This window comes from Carcharodon carcharias, chromosome 3 (assembly GCF_017639515.1).
Source record: "Carcharodon carcharias isolate sCarCar2 chromosome 3, sCarCar2.pri, whole genome shotgun sequence".
NCBI lineage: Eukaryota > Metazoa > Chordata > Chondrichthyes > Lamniformes > Lamnidae > Carcharodon > Carcharodon carcharias.
Window position 1 is genome coordinate 14,350,121 of NC_054469.1, and position 22,644 is coordinate 14,372,764.

The 22,644-nt window shown below is 46.0% G+C and overlaps 1 protein-coding gene across 1 annotated transcript; it reads left to right on the forward strand.

Moving 5' to 3' along the window:
• Positions 1 to 1,386: 1,386 nt before the first annotated feature.
• LOC121275810 (E3 ubiquitin-protein ligase TRIM7-like) lies at positions 1,387 to 21,607 on the forward strand. The gene is made up of 6 exons (XM_041183447.1): positions 1,387 to 1,872; positions 6,614 to 6,709; positions 10,248 to 10,478; positions 11,666 to 11,754; positions 16,695 to 16,828; positions 21,087 to 21,607. The coding sequence occupies exons 1-6, from the start codon at positions 1,387 to 1,389 to the stop codon at positions 21,605 to 21,607; spliced, it is 1,557 nt and encodes a 518-aa protein (XP_041039381.1).
• Positions 21,608 to 22,644: the final 1,037 nt, after the last annotated feature.

Consider the following 22,644-nt stretch of genomic DNA (forward strand, 5'->3'; position numbering starts at 1 on the left):
GATGGTAGTGGTTGTGGGTTTGGAAGGTGCTGCTTAAGGAGCCGTGATGAATTTCTGCATTAAGGATGGGGGCAACAAATGATGGCCTTGCCAGTGACACCCATGAAAGAGTAAAGAGAATAGTAGCATAGCGATGATGTTATTGGGCTTATCATGCCTAGGCTAATGATTTGGAAATATGAGTTCGAATCCCACAGCAGCTGCTGTGGGAAATTTAAATTTAGTTATTTAAATAAATCAGGTAGTCAGGTAGAATAAAAAGGTAGTCTCAGTAATGACCACGAAATGACTGGATTGTCATAAAAACACACCTGTTTCACTAAAGCCCTTTAGGGAAGGAAATCTGCTGTCCTGGCCTTGTCTTAACTGGAGTATGGTTTCCAATCCCAAAGGTTGTGAGAGCTGTAGAAGAGATATACGGTTTCAGGATGAGATTATATGGACAGATTGGAGAAGTTGAGGAGATTTGAGAGAGGTGTTTGAAATAATGAGGGATCTGGACAGAGGAGATCACAGAATCACAGTGCAGAAGAGGCCCTTCTGCCCATCGAGTCTGCACTGACACGTGAGAAACACCTGACCTGCCTACCTAATCCCATTTACCAGCACTTGGCCCATAGCCTTGAATATTATGACATGCCAAGTAGAGATAGAAAAAAAACTGTTCCCATTGGTGAAAGGTTTGAGAAACAGAGGACAAAACTGGATTTAAGGTGATTGACAGAAGAATGAGAGGTAAGATGTGGTACGCAGCAAGTGGTTAGGGTCTGGAGTGCACTGCCTGAGAGTGTGGTGGAGGCACGTTCAATCGTGGCTTTCAGAAGGGAATTGGATATTTATCTGAAGAGAAAAAAGTTGCAGGGTTGCAAGCAAAGGGCAGAGATTGGGTTGGGTGAATTGCTCTTGTATAGAGCTGGCACAGACATGACGGGCCGAATTGCTCTGCTGTAACCATTCGGTGATTCTATGTATGCGACTCTGGACCCACAGTTATATTGCTGACTCTACCCCCTGAAATGGCTTAGGAAGCCATTCATTATCACCACCACCTTGTCTAGAGCAGTTAGAAACAGGCAATAAAAGCTGGTCTTACCAGTGACACTGACATTCCGTGAATAAATTAAGGAAAAGTTATAAAGTTAAAATTGGGGAAGCTGTATTGTACAGATCCCAGGGAGCCACTGTACATGGAGAGGGAATCTGAGAGATTGCAGTCTGGTCAATCTCCCGTGCTGTAGCCTACAAAGGGTTAATCTCCAGCCAGAGTGAACCTTGAAACTGTAACAACCAGTCTTCAGTCCCTCTCAGTCAGTTTGTAAGCTGCTGCTCCAGGTTTCACCCTCTCTGCTGTGCTGTGCCAAACCTCTTTCCAAAGTTTCAGTGAGGATGGAGGACACAGCTCCAGCTCAGCAGGAATCGACTTGTGTCGTCTGCCACTGCCCAGCCCGGGTCACTGAGCAGTTGCCCTGTGACCATTACCTTTGCTCAAACTGTATTGAGGATATCCGTGCCCAAGGTGCAGCCGAGGGTGCAGTGGGCTGCCCACTGTGCAGCAATACATTCCCCTCTGATCCCAGCCTGGAACCGAGTTCCGGTCTCCCCCGCCTGGACAAACCGGAGGAGGCTGCTGCCGTCTCGGACCCCGCTGCCGAGCTTCCCTCATCGGGAGGAGACCCAAAGGAGGCCAGAGTACTTGACAGTCCCAGCGAGCCCTCGACTGATCCAACAGAGAGACGGTGCCGGGAACATAATGAGGTTCTGGAGTTTTACTGTGAAGATGATGGAGAATGTGTGTGTGGCCCCTGTACAATAACAGGCAAACACAAAACTCACACCCTGATGAGCTTGGAGAAGGCAGCAGCTCAGATTAAGGTGAGTGAGAGGGACGAGGAGCCTTCTGTGTCATGGAGAAACTGGGATTGGTCTCCTCTGAGCATGGAAGGAGAAAGGAAGATGTAATAGAGGCGGTCAAAATTGTGAGGGGTGTCGACAATGTGAATAAGGAGAAACTAATCCCACACAGAAGAGTTAGAAACCACAGGACAAAGATTGAAAACAGTTTGCAAAACAAGCCAGAAGCAGGATTCGGAGAATGTATTTCACACATTCGGTTATTATGGTGTAGAAAGCACTGTCTGAAAGGGCGGTGGAAGCAAATTCAATAGTAACTTGGGAGTTGAATAAATGTTTGACAAAGGAAAAATCTGCAGGGAATATGGGGAAAGAGCAGGACCAATTGGAACATCCTTACAAAGAGCCAGCACAGGCACAATGGGCTGAATGGCCTCCTTCTGTGCCAAATCGTTCCGTGATTGTACGATATAAATGCAAAGGATTTAAGGAAAGATTTTAAATGTTGCTGATGTGATTGAGATGGTGTGACGGCCAGGCCAAGGTCAAAGATTCTGAAGGGGTTTGACGGGGTAGATGCTGAGAGGATTTTTCCTCTCGTGGGGGAATCTAGAACTAGGGGGCAGAGTTTTAAAATAAGGGGTCTCGATTTAAGAAGGAGATGAGGAGCAATTTCTTCTTTCAGAGGGGCATTAATCTTTAGAATTCAGTTGCACAGGGAGCAGTGGAGGCTGGGTCATTGAATATATTCAAGGCTGAGTTAGTCAGATTTTCGATTGACAAGGGAGTCAAGGGTTACGGACGGGTGGTGGGGGAGGCAGGAATTTGGATTTTAGGGCACAATCAGATCATCCATGACCTTATTCAATGGGGGAGTAGCTCCGATGGGCCGAATGGCCTACTCCTGTTCCTATTTCTTAAGATCATATGGTCACTGATTGTTTCCTCCTCTTGCTGTGGTGAGGTTGAGAGGACAGGCAGGTACTGAAAGCTGTGCGTGTTCCCAAGGCATCTGTCCCGCTGCTGGGCTTGACACCACCAGCTCATGCCTCCGTTACACTCAGAGACTCATGGTTTGGGGAGCTGGGTGGAGGCAGGACTGTGGGACACCCACCCTCCAAGCTGAGACACTCAATGCCCCAGACCCACCACCCACCACCCCCCTCCCCACCCTAGGATGCTCATTACCCCTTCGTCCAATAGCTGTAAGATTTTGGGGGTCCTTAAGGCAGGAACAGACTTGGCAGCAAAAGTTTTGTTGTGAATCAACTGCATTGATAAAAAGTCAGGACAAGTTTATTAATTCTCAGACAAACTATCTTAGAACAAACTTGCGTGGTGACTTAAAGCTTAATGCGGAGTATTCTCCCGTGTCAAGATCTGGATGGCAGAGCGCACAAAATGGTTTTTCTCACAGTTTTGGTTTTTGGGTCTCTGAGCACCCCCTCCCCCTGCCTTTGCCCCAGTCATCAGGAAAATCCATTGTTAACAAGTGGTAACAGAGCACTTAGAAAATCATAATATAACCAGGCAGAGACAACACAGTTTTATGAAAGGGAAATCATCTTTGACAAATCTATTAGTTTTTGAAGATGCAACAATAAGCGTAGACAAAGGGGAAACCAGTGGATGTCGTGTATTTGGTTTTCAAAAGGACTTCAATAAGGTGACACAAGAAAGGTTGTCGAGCAAAATAGGGGTTCATGGTGTTGGTGGTAATATATTAGCATGGATAAGGGATTGGTTAACAAACAGGAAGCAAAGAGTAGGGATAGCCCAGAAGGGAAAAAACAATAAAAACTGTGAAATAAGAGTACTGGTCCGAACAGTATTTTTCCTTTTTAGGGGGACATTTTCAAGTTGATGAGATGTGTCTAGTGGAATTCCATAAGGATCAGTGCTGGGGCCTCAGCTATTTACAATCGATATTAATGACTTGGACAAAGAGACAGCGAGTAATGTTTAAGTTTGTTGATGATACAAAACTAGATGGAAATGTAAGGTCTGAGGAGGACATTATGGGCTGAATTTTGCCACAGAGGTGAGTGTGGGTCCGGAGACCAGGAGGAGCAGAAGGCAGGGTCAAATAGTTGTGCATTGGGACAGTTCTGATGCCGTCCCACCTCTGGGAGAGTCTCCCCGGGGAGAGCTGCCACCGGAATCAGCAACCACTCCAGTTAATTAGACGAATTAAGGCACACTTAGGGTCCATTTTCAGAAGATGCTGGCATTCTCCCGGTGTTGGACTGGCTCCCCACTGCTTCTTGTGGTTAGCAGCAGTTTGGAGGCAACTAGGACCGAGGGCCATCAGTTCCTCCTCTCACTGGCCCAAGGAATGAGCTGCAAGCTCCTCCTTCATATCGATGGCTCTAACTGTGTTTCTTCTTTAATTTTAACCTCTCTCCAGGCTTTCAAGAGCACCTCTATTTCGAGGCAACACCCCCACCCCGTGCTCACCTTTCTGCCTCAGCAGCGCCCACCTCTCCCTGTGGGGCAGCCAACCGCTTGTACTTTGTGCCCTCTCATTGGGCATCTTGCCTCGGTAACCAACCCGCGATCCCTCATCGGATCGTAGACTCGGCCAATTGGGAGGCACCCCTCAGTTCAAGTCACACTGGCGGGTGCATTGATGATGGGCATGGGCTCGGGACATGCATATGGTCCCGATATCTGGGTTTGTGACACCTGTGGGAAAATTCAGCCCAAAGCTTCTGCAAAGAAACGGGTTATGTGAGTGCGTAAGATGGGGTATAATGGGGGTAAAATGTGAAGTCCTTCACTGGTAGGAAGAATAGGAAAATCAGAATTTTTTTTTGATGGTCAGAGACTTTTAAATGTTGGTGTTCAGAGGGATTTGCATTTCCTTGTACAAAAAATACAGAAAGTTGAGGTGCAGGTACAGCAAGAAATTAAGAAGGCAAATGGCATGTTTGCCTTTAGGGCAACTGGGTTGCTGCAACTGTATTGATCTTCAGAGAACACATCTGGAGTATTATGTACAGGTATATACTTGCCTTAGAGGGGGTGCTACAAATGTTCACTAGACTGATTCCTGGAACGTGATTGTCCTTTGAGGAGAGATTGGGCAGAACGGACTTACTGTAAACGTCGGTGTATAGGTTGACCTTTGTAGCCTTGAAAAACCCCTCTAGGGTCAACTTGTACGGCCAAGTATAAAAGTGAACCGTCGACGTGGGTCCGGTTGGTCACTGTTTTGAAATGTCATCAGCATCTGCTGCAAAGATAGGGTGTGTCTTTAACTCCCACATATCTTTACAACACAACCTGTGCTGCCTGCTTTGGTCGCTTGTGCTCAGTGAGTAAAATGTACATTTGTGGGGTAAAAAGTCGAGGACAACTACTAATGCGAGTATAGCATGTTGTGGCTGAAAAGGGGGTTGACTTATACTCCGCATATACCATGATATTTGGGACCAGAACATGGGGGTCATCCTTGACACCAGGTCAACTTATATGCCTCAATTTATGACATATTCTCTAGAGTTTTGAAGAATGAGAAGTAATCTCATTGAAATATGTAAGATTAAATATGTAAAACCAAATGTTTGTTCAAAGAAGTGGATTAAGGAGGAATGAGAGGTAGAGAGGCAGAGAGGTGTAGGGAGGGTATTCGAAAGTGTGGGGTGCAGGCAACTGAAGGCACGGTGGGGCGATTAAAATCAGGGTGTGCACAAGAGGCCAGAACTGAAGGAGTGCAGAGATCTCGGAGGATTGTGGGGCTGGAGGAGTCTACAGAGATAGGGAAACAAAGAGTTGCGTTCAAAATGAGAAGAGGTGCTTTGGTGAGAATTTATAAAGGGACTGGATAGATCTTTAAAGAGGAAGAGTATCAAAACATAGGGGGGAAAAGGCAGGGAAACGGGATGTGAAAAATCCGAGTCAGTTGAAGACCTGGCATAATGGGTTGAGCGACCTTCTTAAGTCCTGAACCTCCTGGGTTTTAGTGTGGTTGCTAATTTGCCACCCCTGATTGAGAATATTCCATGGAAGGTGAAGAGCCTCTTTATTTCCCAATTGGCCATTTCCTAACAATCAGTTGGACAGTCTTCTTCCCATCTCTGTTAACAGAAAATGATCAAAGGAAACTGAAAAACCCCACATAAAGGTTGTCTTATGAAGAAAGGTTGGACAGGTTGGGCCTATACCCTCTGGAGTTTAGAAGAATGAGAGGTAATCCTATTGAAGATCCTAAGGGGACTTAAAAGGGTGGATACTGGATGATGTTTCCAATTGTGGGAGAGACTAAAACTTGGGACATGGTTTAAAAATAAGAGGACTGACTCCCTTTTAAGACAGCGATTACGAGAAACATTTTCTCCCAAAGGGTGGTTGGTGTGTGGAATTCTCTTCCCAAGAGAGTAGTGGAGTCTGGGTCATTGAATTTATTAAAGGAGTTGGTCAGATTTTGGAGGAAGTCAAGGGTAATGGCGGGGGGCGGTGGGGGAGGGGGGGGAGGTGAGATAGGGAAGTGAAACTAAGATCGCAACCAATCGGCCATGACCTAATGAATGGTGGAGCAGGCTTGAAGGGCTGAATGGCCTGCTCCTTCCCCTGTGTAATTTTGTCTGTTGCCTCTAAGATTTTTCACCAGGGTATCATGGCATCTCCAGGCTGATTCTGGAGTAACACTGATGGGTACCCTTGAACCTCTTTCTACTCGTACGTAGTACAGTCATCACTGACAAATGAATCATGTCTTACATTTAAATTCACATTGAAGTATTATCTACTCTCTTTGCAGGGCAAAGTGTTAAACAGTGTGATGCCTCTTCTGCAAACTCAACAGGGTTACCACTTCAAATATCAAGATCTCCAAAAATCAGAAGATGAATTGAAGGTAGAAGACACTCTCACTGCTTCTGGGGTTTGAAGAGCCTCCTCTTGGAGAGACATTGTTTCCTCTTTGTCTCTCGCTTGCGCTCTTACTCACTCTCTCTCATTCTCACTTGCTCTCTCTCGCTCTCTCTCTCGCTCTCTCTCTCACTCTCACTCGCTCTCTCTCTCTCACTCGCTCTCTCTCTCTCGTTCTCGCTCTCACTCGCTCTCTCTCTTGCTCACACTCTCACTCTCTCACTCTGGAATGTGTGCAGTAGTGAATTGGTTATGTGACTGGACTAATAATCCAGAGATCACAAAGTCAAATCCCATGGTGGCAGTTTGAGCATTTGATTTTTTTTTGTTTTTTAAAAAGTCTGCAAATAAAAGGTGGTCACAGTAAAAGTGATCGTAAATCTGTCAGATTCTCGCAATAATGGCCCTTTAGGGAAGAAATGAATGGCCCTTTAGGGAAGGAAACCTGCCATCTTTGCCCGGTCTGCATCTATAGGTGGTTCCAGTCACACATCAACGTGATTGATTCTTAACTGTCTGCTAAACCGGCCTGGAAAACTACTCAGTTATATCAATGGTTCCAGAAGGAGGCCCAACACATTGTCACCTTCTCAAAGGCAACTAGGGATGCAACAGCAATTTGTATTTACATAGCACCTTTAATGCAAACTCAGCAGGTCTGACAGCATCTGCGGAGAGGAACAGTTAACGTTTGAAGTCCGTATGACTCTCCAACAGAACTAAGGAAAAATAGCAAAGAGATGAAATATAAACTGGTTTAAGGGAGGGTGGGACAGGTAGAACTGGATAGAGGGCCAGTGATAGGTAGCGATTACCAAAAGATGTCATAGACAAAAGAACAAATAGGTGATATTAGCTAAGAAATGTGCTAATGGTGACATTAAGGGTAGAAAGCAGGACGAGCAAGGTACAGATAGCCCTAGTGGGGGTGGGGTGGGGGGAAGGGATTGAAATAGGCTAAAAGGTAGAGATAAAACAATGGATGGAAATACATTTTTTTTAAATGGAAATAGGTGGGAAAAGAAAAATATATATAAATTATTGGAAAAAGCAAGATCGGAAAGGGGGTGGTGTTGGAGGAGAGAGTTCATGATCTAAAGTTGTTGAACTTAATATTCAGTCCGGAAGGCTGTAAAGTGCCTAGTCGGAAGATGTGGTGCTGTTCCTCCAGTTTGCGTTGAGCTTCACTGGAACATTGCAGCAGGCCAAGGACGGACATGGGGGCATGAGAGCAGGGTGGAGTGTTGAAATGGCAAGTGACAGGGAGGTGTGGGTAATGTTTGCAGACAGACCGAAGGTGTTCCGCAAAGCGGTCACCCAGTCTGCGTTTGGTCTCTCCAATGTAGAGGAGACCGCATTGGGAGCAGCGAATGCAGTAGACTAAATTGAGGGAAGTGCAAGTGAAATGCTGCTTCACTTGAAAGGAGTGTTTGGCCCCTTAGACAGTGAGGAGGGGGGAAGTAAAGGGGCAGGTGTTGCACCTATATTAGGAGCAGATATTAGGTCAGAGCTTATTTAACAGTCAGTCACATTGCTTTGAGTCTGACCAGCCAGACTAGGCCAGACCAGCTAAGAATGGCAGATTTCCTTCCCTAAAGAACATTATTGAATCAGATGAATTTCTACCGCCAATCTGGAAGTTTCCTGATCATTATTAATGAGACTAGCATTTTCCTGGTACCTTCTCAAGGGCAATTAGGGATGGGCAATAAATGCTGGCCTCGCCAGCGATGCCCACATCCCATAAATGAATTTTTAAAAATTAATTGGAATTAAAAGTCCTCCAATTGCCATGTTGGGATTTGAACTTGTGTCTCTAGACCATTAGTCCTGGTCTGTCTGGGTAACATTGCTACCATGTCCACCAGTTCCTGCCTTCCATACAGCAGCCATGGGTGGGCAGGGCACATTTAGTTATTCAAGGTCCATTCACCCAAGACCAAGTGCCTGCTACTAACAGTGGAGTGACATAGTTCAGCGACAGCCTTGCACCTTACTCCTGCTGAGCATTTCAGCCCAGCATAAAACTCACACACAAGATGTTCCATCAAGTGCAGGAGGTGCAGGGGTGGGTGAATGTGAGGAGGAACTTTTTTACGCAGTGAGTGGTAATGATCTGGAACTTGCTGCCCATGAGGGTGGTGAAGGCCAAGACAATCGATGATTTCAAAAGGAAATTGGGTGGGCGCTTGAGGGAAACAAACTTGCAGGGCTATGGGGATCAGGTGAGGGAGTGGGACTGATTGGATTGCTCTACAGAGAGCTGGCATGGACTCATTGGGCCGAATGGCCTCATTCTGATCCGTAATGACTCTATAAATGATCACATAGCGTTAGACAGTGATGCCAATTATTCACTGGGACAGTCAGCCCTTCGATCCGGTTCCACCAATTAGAACATGGCTGATCTGTATTTTTAATCCCATCTATCCACCTTGGTTCCATTCTCCTTAATACTCTTGCCTAAGAACATAGGATGATAAGAAATAGGAGCAGGAATAGACCATTCAGCCCCTCAAGCCTTCCCCGCCATTCAACATGATTGTGGCTGATTTGATTGTGGCTTTAACTCCACTTTCCTGTCTACCCCCCCCCCACCAATCTTGACTCCCTTGCCAATCAAAATCTGTCTAACTTGGCCTTGAATATTTTCAATGACCTAGCCTTTATTGTTCGCTGGGGAAGAGAATTCCAAAGACTAACAACTCTCTGAGAGAAGAAATTCCTCCTCATTGCTGCCTTAAATGGAAGACCCCTAATTTTTAAACTGTGTCCCCTAGTCTAGATTCCCCCATGAGGGGAAAGATCCCCTCCGCATCTATGTTGTCAAGCCTCCTCAGGATCTTCTTGGTTTCAATAAGATAACCTCTCATTCTTCTAAACTCCAATTGAGTATAGGCCCAACCTGTTCAACCTTTCCTCATAAAACGGCCCCTTCATACCAGGAATCAGCCTAGTGAACCTTCCCTGAACTGCTTCCAATGCACGTGTAACTAAGGAGCCCAAAACTGTACTTGGTACTCTAGGTGCGGTCTCACTGATGCCCTGTACATTTGTAGCAAGACTTGCCTACTTATATACTCCTTGCAAGAAAGGCCAACATTCTATTTGCCTTCCCAATTACTTGCCGTACCTGTATCCCTAACAAAATACTGCGGATGCTGGAAATAAAGACAGAGAATGCTGGAAATACTCAACAGGTCTGGCAGCACCTTTGAAGTGAGCAACAGAGTTAATGTTTCAGGTCAATGACCTTTCACCAGAAAGTTATCAATCTCAGTGCTGATATTTCTCAATTGACCACACCAACCTCAATGGTTTTTTGTGGGGGAAGAGGATTCCAGATTTCAGCTACCCTTTCTGTGAAGGAATGCTTCCTGATGTCACCCCTAATGGCCTAACTCTAATTTTAAGGCTGTGCTGACCACCCAGCTTGTTCTGGACCCTCCACCACACCACCCCCCACCTCCCCCACCCACAACCAGTAAATAGTTTCTCCATCTAACCATGGGTCGGCATTGCAGATGCAGATCAATCGACTGCGAGGAAACCTGTCGAAGAAGTTTTTAGAATGGAGGAAGAGTCTGGAGGAAGATGAAGAAAATGTGCTGAAAATGATTGATGAGGAAGGAATCCGAATCACAGCCCAGAGCACCACCTGTTCCAAAACACTGAACGAGAAGATGGACTTGATCAGGTTGATAGACGACGAAGCACAGGATCTGGCACAATACGATCGTCTATCATTTTTTCAGGTATAATAACCAACAATACATTTAGATACTTAAATGTCAACTATTTTTTCCCATTATTAATTGCCAGGTCCATATTTAGAATGGAATCTACCTCTGCAAACTTGTCCTCCTCCCAGTGGTAGCCCTGTACTGCCAGCGCTGGTTGGATGGAGCAATTGCAGCTGGACAAGTTGACTGAGATTATGTGGGCGTGGCAGTTTATGATGGAAATATACGCATTAAGGACAGGAATGACTTCAAAATGAGGGTTGAACTGCACACCCTGCCCTGTAACAGCATCACCTGAAAATTATCCCTGGTCTTGTCTTCCTATGGGTGGTCGACTGGTCGCATATTGTAAATCTTAGAACTGTCCTAGCTTCCGGTATACAAAACCTCACTCTCACACTTTTGTGTCATCTTTTACTCCCCATCATAAATTCCAGATTTATAATAGAAACTGGCTATGTAAACATGTCACAGTGTAATTACAGCTCCCTACCACTGGCAGTGCTATAACTGCTCAGCTTTTGCATTTCCTGATTCCTCAATGTGTGCTGCAGAGAAATTCTTACATACAAACATACGAATTAGGAACAGGAGTAGGCCACTCGGTCCCTGGAGCCTGCTCTGCCATTCAATAAGATCATGGCTGATCTGGTTATAACCTCAACCCCACATTCCCACCTCCCCCCTGATAACCTCTCATCCCCTTGCTTATCAAGAACCTATCTACCTCTGCCTTAAAATTATCCAAGGATTCTGCTTCTACTGCCTTTTGACCCCTTATTTTTAATGTGACCCCCCCCACCCCCCAATTCTAGATTCTCCCACAAGAGGAATCATCCTTTCCGCATCCATCCTGTCAAGACCTTTAAGGATCTTTTATGTTTCAATCAAGTCGCCTCTTACTCTTCTAAATTCAGTGGAAGCCAGTCCAACCTTTCCTACGTTAAAACCAATTTTGCTTTCCAAACTGCTATTAATTTTCAGTATTTAACTATAAAGTACATGCAAACTTTATTTAAAAATTAAGAACAAAGTGTACCTACAATGGGGCCTGGGTTGTATCTGTGTACAATTATTCCCTATCCTTGAATTCGCTTTTCCTTGAATACTGTGCATGGTGTTAGTCCTCATGTGTAACACACTGGTACATTAAAAATCTGGTGTGTGCACAGATTTCCTGCTCACTGTTGTGACCACAGCTGATGTTAAATGCTGCGCAAGCCAAACCCCAGAGGGAAACTTGGCTTATGGACCATACCATTTTTTTGTACTCTGAAAACGAGAAAATGTACTAATCTCAGCAGCAAGAAAGTAACAATTTTGGGGTTTTAAAAATTAAAAGTAAAAATGTTATTAACAAGAATACTAGAAAACTGAAGCATACAAGATTGCACAATTAAGGTTAGTCTTACAACACATTCCTCCAAAGGGACTCTACTTGGTCAGACCGACAAGTAAACACCTTCTAGGCAACCCTCCCTTATAGATGTTTAACTTTTAAAATGTCCAGTAATATTACTCAAGGCAAACTGTTGTAGCTTCAAGAAAAGCATACCACATGACCTGTAACTCTTTTCCAGTCTGCTGTGAAAATCCAAACTTCAGAATAAAACTGCTTCTTGCAGCCCAATACTTTTCTGGCTTGACTGCATGGTTGATTCAAACTGCATCTTCTCTCAGCCACAGCTCCAGATGCTATATCTCTTGGCTCAACAGCCCAAACAGCTACAGCTCCCTACGTTCTCCACAGTAACTCTAAAATACCTTTTTTCCCTTTCATTTCAGGTTCCATTATTTTCACACCTCTTTGAAACTCAAAGCCTTCTAAATATAAGATCTTTAATGTTTCCATCTTGTCTTTGCTTTCATATGATACCCCCACTTCTATTTACCTATGGCTATTAATCTACAGAACTTGTGCAAGATGTAAACATGTCTCTTGTTACCCTGACTTCTCTTTGATATTCAAACAAACACTCCACTTACCTAAAAATACAAATGTTAGGTCTAACCTATTCACTTGTACCTCAAAGCTAACAGCTCTATCCTTTTCATGTTTTAAACCTCCCAGACAGCCTGTCTCCTATTAACTTCTGTCCAGCTTAATTAACTCATTTACACACACACAGGCACACAAACAAACAAACACACACACACACACACACACACACACACACAAACATACATACATACACAGCCTCCTTCACAGAATAACACAATATTCCCCAAAAAATAAAACAACATCCATTTCTCATGTCACAAACCTTAATGTTTTATGGTCATGACTTTTTATGGTCACACCTTTTTTTATATTAACAGGCAGGTGCTGGTGTAGCCATGGTTACAAGTTGAGGTTGGTAGGTGGCTCCACTGAATGCCTGTACTGCTGTTATGAGTGATGCTGGGACCTTACACCTGACCCAGGTACACTGGTGCCACCTCAAGTTTACCCACCTGGTTCACTAATGCCCTTTAGGGAAGGAAATCTGCCACTCTTATCTGGTCTGACCTACATGTGACTCCAGAACTGACTCACAACTGCCCTCTGAAATGGCCTAGCAAGCTATCAGTCCAAGGGCAATTAGGGATGGGCAACAAATACTGGCCTTGCCAGCGACACCCACATCCCATGATTGACTGAAAAGAAACTTTGATGATTGTGTTCCCCGACTTGCTCTGATATACAACACTCTAATATCAGTCTAATTTTGTTTTATTTCATTGTATCAACTCAACGCTCTAACTTTGCCTCTCTCTCTCTTTTCCTCCCACAGAGATCTAAACAGCTCCTTTCTAAGTAAGTTTCATTCTGTCGTGCAACAAATAATTGCTGCAGCTCGAGAACCTGCACCCTTGTTTATCAGAGTGGTTATCAAGGTTAGTCAGTCCTTGCACAGTCTTTGTAAAGGCAAAACCCTGTCTTCACACTGAGGATGCCCTCCGTCATGTTGTGGGGCACTGCCAACGTGACTAAGCGGGATAGATTCAGAACAAATCAACAACTCAAAACTGGGCATCCATGAGGCGCTGTGGGCCATCAGCAGCAGCAGAATTGTACTCAACCGCAATCTGTAACTTCATGGTCCAGCATATCCCCCACTCTACCATTACCACCAATGCAGAGTATCAACCCTGCTTCCATGAAGAGTGCGTGCCAGGAACAGCACCAGGCATACCTAAAAATGAGGTGTCAACCTAGTGAAGCTACAACACGAGACTACTTGCGTCCCAAACAGCCTATGTAGCATGCAATAGACGGAGCTAAACGATTCCATAACCAATGGATCAGATCTAAGCTCTGCAGTCCAGCCACAGCCAGTCGTGAATGGTGATGGACAATTAGACAACTCATTGGAGGAGGAGGTTCCTCAAATATCCCCATCCTCAATGATGGGGGAGCCCAGCACATCAGTGCAAAAGATAAGGCTGAAGCATTTGCTGCAATCTTCAGCCACAAGTGCCGAGTGGATGATCCATCTCGGCCTCCTCCGGAGGTCCCCAGCATCACAGATGCCATAATTTGACCAATTTGATTCACTCCACATGATATCAAGAGAATGCTGAAGGTCTCGTGCAGAGGCCCTGACAATATTCCGGCAACAGTACTGAAGACTTGTGCTCCAGACCTTGCCGTGCTCCTAGCCAAGCTGTTCCAGTACAGCTACATTGGCTTCTACCTGGATATGTGGAAAATTGTCCAGGTATGCCCTGTACACAAAAACCAGGACAAATCCAACCCGGCCAATCACTGCCCCATCAGTCTAATCTCCGTCATCAGTAAAGTAATGGAAAGGGCCATAAACAGTGCTATCAAGTGACACTTGCTTAGCAGTAACCTGCTCACTGATGCCCAGTTTTGGTTCCACCAGGGCCACTCAACTCCTGACCTCATTACAGCCTTGGTTCAAATATGGACAAAAGAGCTGAACTCCTGAGGTGAGGTAAGAGTGACTGTCCTTGACATCAAGGCTGCATTTGACAGGATGTGGCATCAAGAAGCCCTAGAAAAACTGGAGTCAATGGGAATCAGGGGAAAAACTCTCCACTGATTGGAGTCATACCTAGCACAAAGGAAGATGGCTATGGTTGTTGGAGGTCAGTCATCTCAGCTCCAGGACATCACTGCAGGAGTTCCTCAGGATAGTGTCCTAGGCCCAACCATCTCCAGCTGCTTCATCAATTCCCTTCCTTCCATCATAAGGTCACTGATGATTTCACAATGTTCAGCACCATTCATGACTCCTCAGATACTGAAGCAGTCCATGCCCAAATGCAGCAAGACCTGGACAATATCTAGGCTTGAGCTGGCAAGTGGCAAGTAACATTCACGCCACACAAGTGCAGGCAATGACCATCTCCAAATCCACCACTATCAACATCCTGGGTTTCCATTGACCAGAAACTGAACTGGACTAGCCATATAAATACTGTGGCTACATGAGCAGGTCATGTAGGAATCCTGCAGCGAGTAACTCACCTCCTGACTCCCCGAAGCCTGCCCACCCTCTACAAGGCACAAGTCAGGAGTGTGATGGAATACTCTCCACTTGCCTGGATGACTGCAGCTCCCACAACACTCAAGAAGCTTGACATCATCCAGGACAAAGCAGCCCACTTGATTGGCACCACAGCCACAAACATTCACTCCTTCCACCACCGATGCACAGTAGCAGCAGTGTGTGCCATCTACAAGATGCACTGCAGGAATTCACCAATGCTGCTTCAACAGCACCTTCCAAACCCATGACCACTACCATCTAGAAGGACAAAGGCAGCAGATCGGTGGGAACATCACCATCTGGAAGATCCCCTCCAAGCCAATCACCATCCTGACTTGGAAATATATCGCTGTTCCTTCACTGTCACTGGGTCAAAATCCTGGAATTCCCTCCCTAACAGCACGGTGGGTGTACCTACACCACACGGACTGCAGCGGTTCAAGAAGGCAGCTCACCACCACCTTCTTAAGGGCAATTAGGGATGGTCAACAAATACTGGCCCAGCCAGCGAAGGCCACATCCAGGAATGAATTTTTTAAAAATTAGGAAAATATTTTTCACCCAGAGGGTCGTGAGGGTCTGGAGATCACTACCTAAAAGGGTAGTTGAGGCAGAAACCCTCAAATAATTTTAAAAGTGGGTAGATATGCACCTCAAGTGCCGAAACCTGCAGAACTACAGATCAAATACTGGAAAATGGGACAAGGCTGGGTGGCTTATTTCTCGGCTAGTGCCAACATGATGGGCTGAGTGGCCTCTTTCTATGCCGTTAGCTTTTTATGATTCAACAATTGACAAGAAACTGAAATAGGTCAGATTGATACTATGACTACAAGGACTGGTCAGATGCTGGGAATTCTGTGGCAAGTAACTCACCTCCCAACTCCCCAAAGTCTGTCCATCCTCTACAAGGCACAAGTCAGGAGTGTGATGGGATACTCCCCACTGGCCGGGATGGGTGCATCAGTCAAGAAGCTGGACACCAGCCAGGGCAAAGCAGCCCGCTTGATTGGCACCTCATCCACAAACATTCACTCCCTCCACCACCGACACACAGTAGCAGCAGTGTGTACCATCTAGAAGATGCACTGCAGAAACTCACCAAGGCCCCTTCAACAGCACCTTCCAAACCTATGACCCAGACCAAGGGCAGCAGACACATGGGGACACCATCCCCTTCAAGTTCTCCAAGCCATACAGCATACTGACTTGTTCCTTCACTGTCGCTGGGTCAAAATCCTGGAACTCCCTCCCTAACAGCACTGTGGGTGTACCTACACCACATGGACTGCAGCGGTTCAAGAAGGCAGCTCACCATTACCTTCTCAAGGGCAAGTAGGGGCGGATAATAAATGCTGGCCCTTGAATGAATAAAAAGAAATCCCTCAGGTGGATCACCTCTTCAATGCCCAATCTGGAATGCACTGCCTGAAAAGGTGGTGGAAGCGGTTTCAACAATAGCTTTCAAAAGGATATTGGATCAATACCTAAAATGTAAAAAATATGATCAGGGCTATGGGAAAGAGCAATGTAATTGGATGAATGGGATAGCTCCTTCAAACAGTCTGCAAAGGTACACTGGGCCAAATGGCTTTTTATGCGCTGTATCTTTCTAACTCCCAAAGTAGCTCAGTATCATTTTTGTAAAGCATCTTGGACCAGTTTAAAAGTCACTGTATAAATGTAAGTTGTTTTTATTTTTAAAAAGTTTTTTCCTCTTTCATCCCAGGGCTAGTGAGCTTCAGAACCAAAGAACACCAACTGCCCACAACGATGCCTTGGACATCCATTCTATATCTGAACAAATCAAGGCGCTGATTGATAAATCTATGATATACTACACGATTATACTGAACATGATAGGTAAGAAGGTGCAGCCTTGCAAATGTAAACCACGACAATCCTCGTTCACAGCCGAACAACAGCCTTAAACACTGAAAGGAGACATTTAGAGCACCATAAAGCACAGTTAGAGACAGGCAGTCAGACAGAGATAGACACAAACAGATCACAGAATCAAGGAATCATAGCACGGCAAGAAACCATTCAGCTCATTAAGTTGGAATTGGCTCCTCCGAAGAGTTGGTCAGTTAGTCCCCCTTCCCCTTCTGGTATTTGTGCAATTCCCTTTGGAATGCTTACGTTTTCTTTATTCTTTCACGGGGTGTGGGTGACACCGGCTAGGCCAGCATTTGTTGCCCATCTCTAATTGCCCTTGTACTGAGTGACTTGCTCGGTCATTTCAGAGGGCAGTTAACAGTCAGCCACATGGCTGTGGGTCTGGAGTCACACGTAGGCCAGACCAGGTAAGGACAGCAGATTTCCTTCCCTAAAGGGCATTAGTGACCCAGATGGGTTTTTACGACAATCGCTGATGGTTGTCATGGTCACCATTACTGAGACTGGCTTTATATTCCAGATCTATTAATTAAATTTAAATTCCACCTGCTGCTATGGTGGGATTTGAACCCATGTTCCCCGGAGCAATGTTTTTAAAAGGGTGGGAAGGAATCTTCGGGGACTACCCTTTGCCTATCAGTGGCAGCCCTCCTAAGATAGTACCCCATTTTTTTCCTACCCGCCTACTTTCCAAAACCCACCCCCATTCCCCTCATTCCCCTTTCTTAAGCTGGCCAAACCCTTCCCATCCAATGCCCCAGACTTACCTTACTCCAGTATCCACTGGGCCGCCCTCTTGGGACTGGTCGCAGTCCCGGCAGCGCCCACTAATGAGCTGTTGGCGCTGCTGAGATTGCTGGAGCTCGTAGCCAATCCGATTGGCCTGCAGCTCTCAAGAGTGGAACTTCCTCCCCAGTGAGGGGCAGAAGTCCCACACTCCACCCGTCCGCAGCGTTTTATGGCTGCGTTTTATGTCTGCTGCCCCCCCCCCCCCGCCCCCCCACATGCGCCACCCCCACTGTACAATTTTCAGCGATAGTTCCTTCTTCTTATGCATCACCCTATTTGTTTCCCAGCAAAGTAATCTTTGTATCTTATCCTATGTTACCCTTGGACAGTTCACATTTTTCTTACAGATTTTGGAAACAAGAAAGGACAATGCAGCTTCCGAACACAAAAATCTAAGCTGACACTCCAGTGCACCAGTGAGGGTGTGCTCGACTGTTTAAGGTGCTGTTGTGAGATGTTACACTTAGGCTCTCGGGTGGATGTCAAAGATCCCATGGCGCTATTTTAAAAAGCCGGAGAGATATCTCCGACGTCCTGGGTAATATCCCTCAATCAACATCACAAAAACAGATTATTTGGTCATGATTGTTTGTGGGAGCTTGCTGTGCGCATAATGGCCGCTGCGTTTCCCATATTGCAGCGGTGACTGATTTCAGAAAGTACTTCACTGCCTGTAAAGCACTTTGGTGGTCATGAGAGGCGCTGTATAAATGCAAGTCAGTCTTTCTTTACATGAAAGTGGCCTCTGTAGGTCACAAAGTGTAAAGATAACAGGAAATAATCTTATATAAGATGCCCTAACAATGGAAAAGGAATGAGGCGCTCCGATATCTGGAGAGACCGGAAAAGCTGGGATTGTCCTCCTTAGAGCAGAGAGTGTTGAGGGGAAATTTAATAGGGAAGTTCAAAATCATGAGGGGATATAGAAATTAAGAGAAACTTGTTTTTACTGGTAAGAGTGGAGCTAACCAGCGGGTACAGATTTAAGCCAATTAGCCAAAAAAAAAACTAGCAAAGGTGAGGAGAATGCTATTTACGCAGCATCTTGTTCCTTTCTTGTTTCTAAAATCTGTAAGAAAAATGTGAACTGTCCAAGGGTAACGGACATAGGATAAGATACAGATGTAAAGATTACTTTGCCGGAAAACAAACAGGGTGATGCATAACAGAAAGGAACTATCACTGAAAATTGTACAGGCAAATTAGAGGAGATTCCGAAGGACAATGTATCAAACCAGAAAGGTCACTCGTCAGTACAACTGGCTCTCAAATGTAGCAAACTGCTGTAGCAAAGAAGCTTCCCCCCCCCCCGCCCCCGAACTGTCCCTTAGATGTAACAATGAATGCCACCCAGGGAATTAATCTTCTTGCTTTCAGGAGTTTCTTAATCTCAAGAATGTGGTTGGACTCCATTTTGGTGATTTGGGGAGGTCACTGATTCACAGTCTCATGCAATGAATGTCTAAGCAGCTTTCAGTAAAGCAAGAGGCACAGTGCGGTTCATCTTCCACACACACACAAAAAAAAGATTTTGGGTACAGAATGAGGCCGCTTGGCCCATTGCTTCCCCTGACCAGTCACCAGAGGACACAGAAGATTAGGATAATCGGCAGAAGACCCTAGTGTGGAGATGAGGGGTTGCAACTTGTTGCGATCTGGAACGCGCTGCCTGAAAGGGCGGTGGAAGCAGATCCAACACCAACTTTCAAAAGGGGATTGGACGAATACTTGAAAGGGAACATTTTTGAAGGGCTATGGGGAAGGAGCAGGAAAGTGGGACAACTTGCATGGTTCTTTTAAGGTGCCAGCACAGACTCGATGGACCGAATGGCCTCCTCCTGTGCCACAATGTTCTATGATTTAATTATAAAATAATAGCAACAGCAAGAGGCACTAGAGTCATTCACAAGAAGATGGGAAACCTGATAAATCTACCTTTTCTATCTTATGTTTTTCTCCAAGGTACGTGTGTACTGACACCGCACCCCCGCCCCCCAACTCTACCTCATCACCACCTCTCTTGACCCTGGTGTCTTTAAATTGTTAGATTTTTTTATCCGACCTCCAGTACCTGATGAGCAGAAGTTTCCTCCAATTACATCTTGGGAATAAATGCCACAAGCTTTGCTCCTTGGCTATTCACCCCAACCTCCTACCTGACAACTGCCTGAGGCTGAACCAGACTGTTTGCAACCTTGGTGTTATATATATGGGCCCAGGGATATAATTCTGGCTGCATATCGCCTCCGGAACCAAGACTGCCTACTTCCACCTCCCTTAGATGTGGCTCAGTGGGGTAGCGCTCTTGGGCCGGAGGCAGGACGCTCTGGGCTCGAGTCCCCTTTTAGGACAAAAATCTATGTTAACACTCCAGTGCAGCACTAGAGAGTACTGCACTGTTAGAGATGTCTCCAATGAGATGTTAAACTGAGCCTCTGTCTGTCCTCGATCTCCGCTGGGTGTAAAAGATACCAAGGCTTTTATCTCAAAAATGATCAAGGGGGGGGTTCTCCTCGGTGTCCCATAGAACCATAGAACACTACAGCACAGAAAACAGGCCATTCGGCCCTTCTAGTCTGTGCTGAAATATTATTCCTGGCCAATATTTATCCTTCAATCAACACCACAGGAATATAGTATCAGGTCATCCTCACATTGCTGTTTGTGGGATCCTGCTACCACATTTCTTACATTACAAGAGAGACTACACTTCAGAAGTATTTCATTGGATTATAAAGCACTTTGGTATGTTTGGTGGTGATGAAAGAGATGCAAGTCATTCCCTTTTACCTGTGACATCACTTGACTCTGTGCCTGCCTCAGCTCATCCGCTGCTGAAACCCTCATCTACTCCACATACACCTCTAGGCCTGTCTATTCCAACGCTCTCCTGACTGGCCTCCCATCATCTGCCCTCATCCAGCTGCTGCCCGTACCCTAACCCGCACCAAGTCCCACTCAGCCAACAGCCCTGTGCTCACTGGCCTACACCTCCCAGACCACCTCGACTTTTTGGGCCCTAAGCTCTTTGCTAAACCTCTCCCTGCTGTCACTGAGCTGTCAGCCTGTGGCTTAGTCCGTAGCACTTTTACCTCCGAGTCAGAAAGTTGTGGGTTCAAGCCCAACTCCAGTCTTGTGCACAAATATCTAGCCTAGAGGAATGCGAAGCTTTCTTTCTCTATCTCTCTCTCTTTCTCTCTCTCCTCTTCTAAGACATTCCTTAAAACCAATCTAACCAATTGTTTGGTCACCAGTGCTAAACATTACCTCGGTATCAAATTCTGCTTCTGTGAAGCACTTTGGGATGTATTACTATGTTAAGGGCGCTATATAAATGCAGGCCCCACACTGGTAAAGACTGAGAATCTTACTTGGAAGCTGTTGGTTGTGGATTAACGATGTAACAAACACCTTCATCTCTCTCCTTCTCTAGGTGAATGGGCGCAGCTCACACTGGACACCAAAACCGCGTACTGGTTCTTGACCGTCTCCGAAGATGCCCGGTCACTGACGTTCGGCTATGACTTGCAGCCTTACCCATCCAACCCCGAAAGGTTCAGGACCCACCGTCAGATCCTCTGCTGCCAGAGTTTCACCTCGGGCTACCACTCTTGGGTGGTGCAGGCCGAGGGCATCGCTTGGGGCATTGGGATTGCGTATGGGAGCATAGCGAGGGAGGGCGAGTGCTCCGACCTGACAAACTCCAGCAAAGCGTGGTGCATTCACCTGAATCACGGTACGCTCACGGCCAGTCACAACGGGCTACACGTAGACATCATTAAGGAACCGGTGTACACCAGGTTCCAGGTTGAGTTAGACTATGAGTCAGGCTACGTGTCATTTTACCAGGTTGCTGATACTCTCCAACACTTGTACACATTTAGGACTGAGTTTACTGAGCCGGTGTTTCCAGCATTTTCTTGTTTCTACATTTCCTCCATAAAACTGTGCTAGGCGGATCATTACGTTGGCTTTACAGCACAGGGTCAGGCCATTCAGCCCAGCAGGTCCATGATCTCCTCATGGGCCTCCGCCCGTCTCAGCATATCCTTCCTCCGTCATGTGCTAATCTCGCTTCCCCTTAAATGCATCCATATTCATCTCAATCGCTCTGTGCCACACTCTGGGATTTACTAGCTACGAGCTTTTATTTACAGTTAGGAAATGCTGGAAATATGCAGCAGGCACATCTGCTATTGGTTTCCACCCCGGGCAAAAAAGCATTTTCTCCACATCAGCCCTATTAATGGTTTCTTTTTTAATGTTAAGGATTTTTTAATCTGGTGGGGTCAGCATTTATTGCACATTCCTGACTGAGGCGGTGGTGGTGGTGGAGAGCCACTTCCTTGAACCGCTGTAGTTACAATTCTATTTTGTGTTGCTCTGGCATAACTGAGCGGCTGGCTGGGCCTGGGTGAGTTCAGGGGGCAGTTAAGAGTCAACCGCTTTGCTTTGGGGCTGGAATCACACGTAGTCCAGACCAGGTAAGGACAGCGGATCTCCTGATCAGGAATAAACACGGTGTGTTTACGAAGTCATTTGTCTGCCCTGTCCCCAGTGAGCAATGGAACCAGGTTAAAGCTGTTGTGTTACTCATTGTTGGATGAACTGTATGGTGTTAAGCCTGACAGGCAGGATTTTTCGCTCGGTGTGAAAGTGAAGTGAAGTGGCGCGCGATGACATTGGGTGAGCGTCCCGAAGTAATCGTGCGCTCGCGCGATATTTCAGTCGGTGGGCGCAGGCGAGAGTCAGCAGCGCGCCCGCCGACAATTAAGAGGCCTATTAAGGCCACTAATGTCGTAACCGACCTGGATTTTTCGCTGCCCGTCCAACGTTATAGTTGGCAGGCGGGCGAATCAGCCTTAGGGGTTTTGGGGAAACCGCATCCAAGGGCGGGATGAGGTTTGCAATATCAATTTTTTAAAAAAATGTTTGGGTGGAATTTTTATCATCAATATGTTTAGGCGAGTGATTCTTATGGGCGGAAAATT

What these genes read in the sequence shown, in the direction of transcription:
- LOC121275810 (XM_041183447.1), top strand. Translation starts at nt 1,387, where the DNA reads ATGGAGGACACAGCTCCAGCTCAGCAGGAATCGACTTGTGTCGTCTGC. An exon ending in AATCAGAAGATGAATTGAAG is followed by an intron (nt 6,710 to 10,247) that starts GTAGAAGACACT and finishes TCGGCATTGCAG; the next exon opens with ATGCAGATCAATCGACTGCG. An exon ending in TACTCTGAAAACGAGAAAAT is followed by an intron (nt 11,755 to 16,694) that starts GTACTAATCTCA and finishes CTTTCATCCCAG; the next exon opens with GGCTAGTGAGCTTCAGAACC.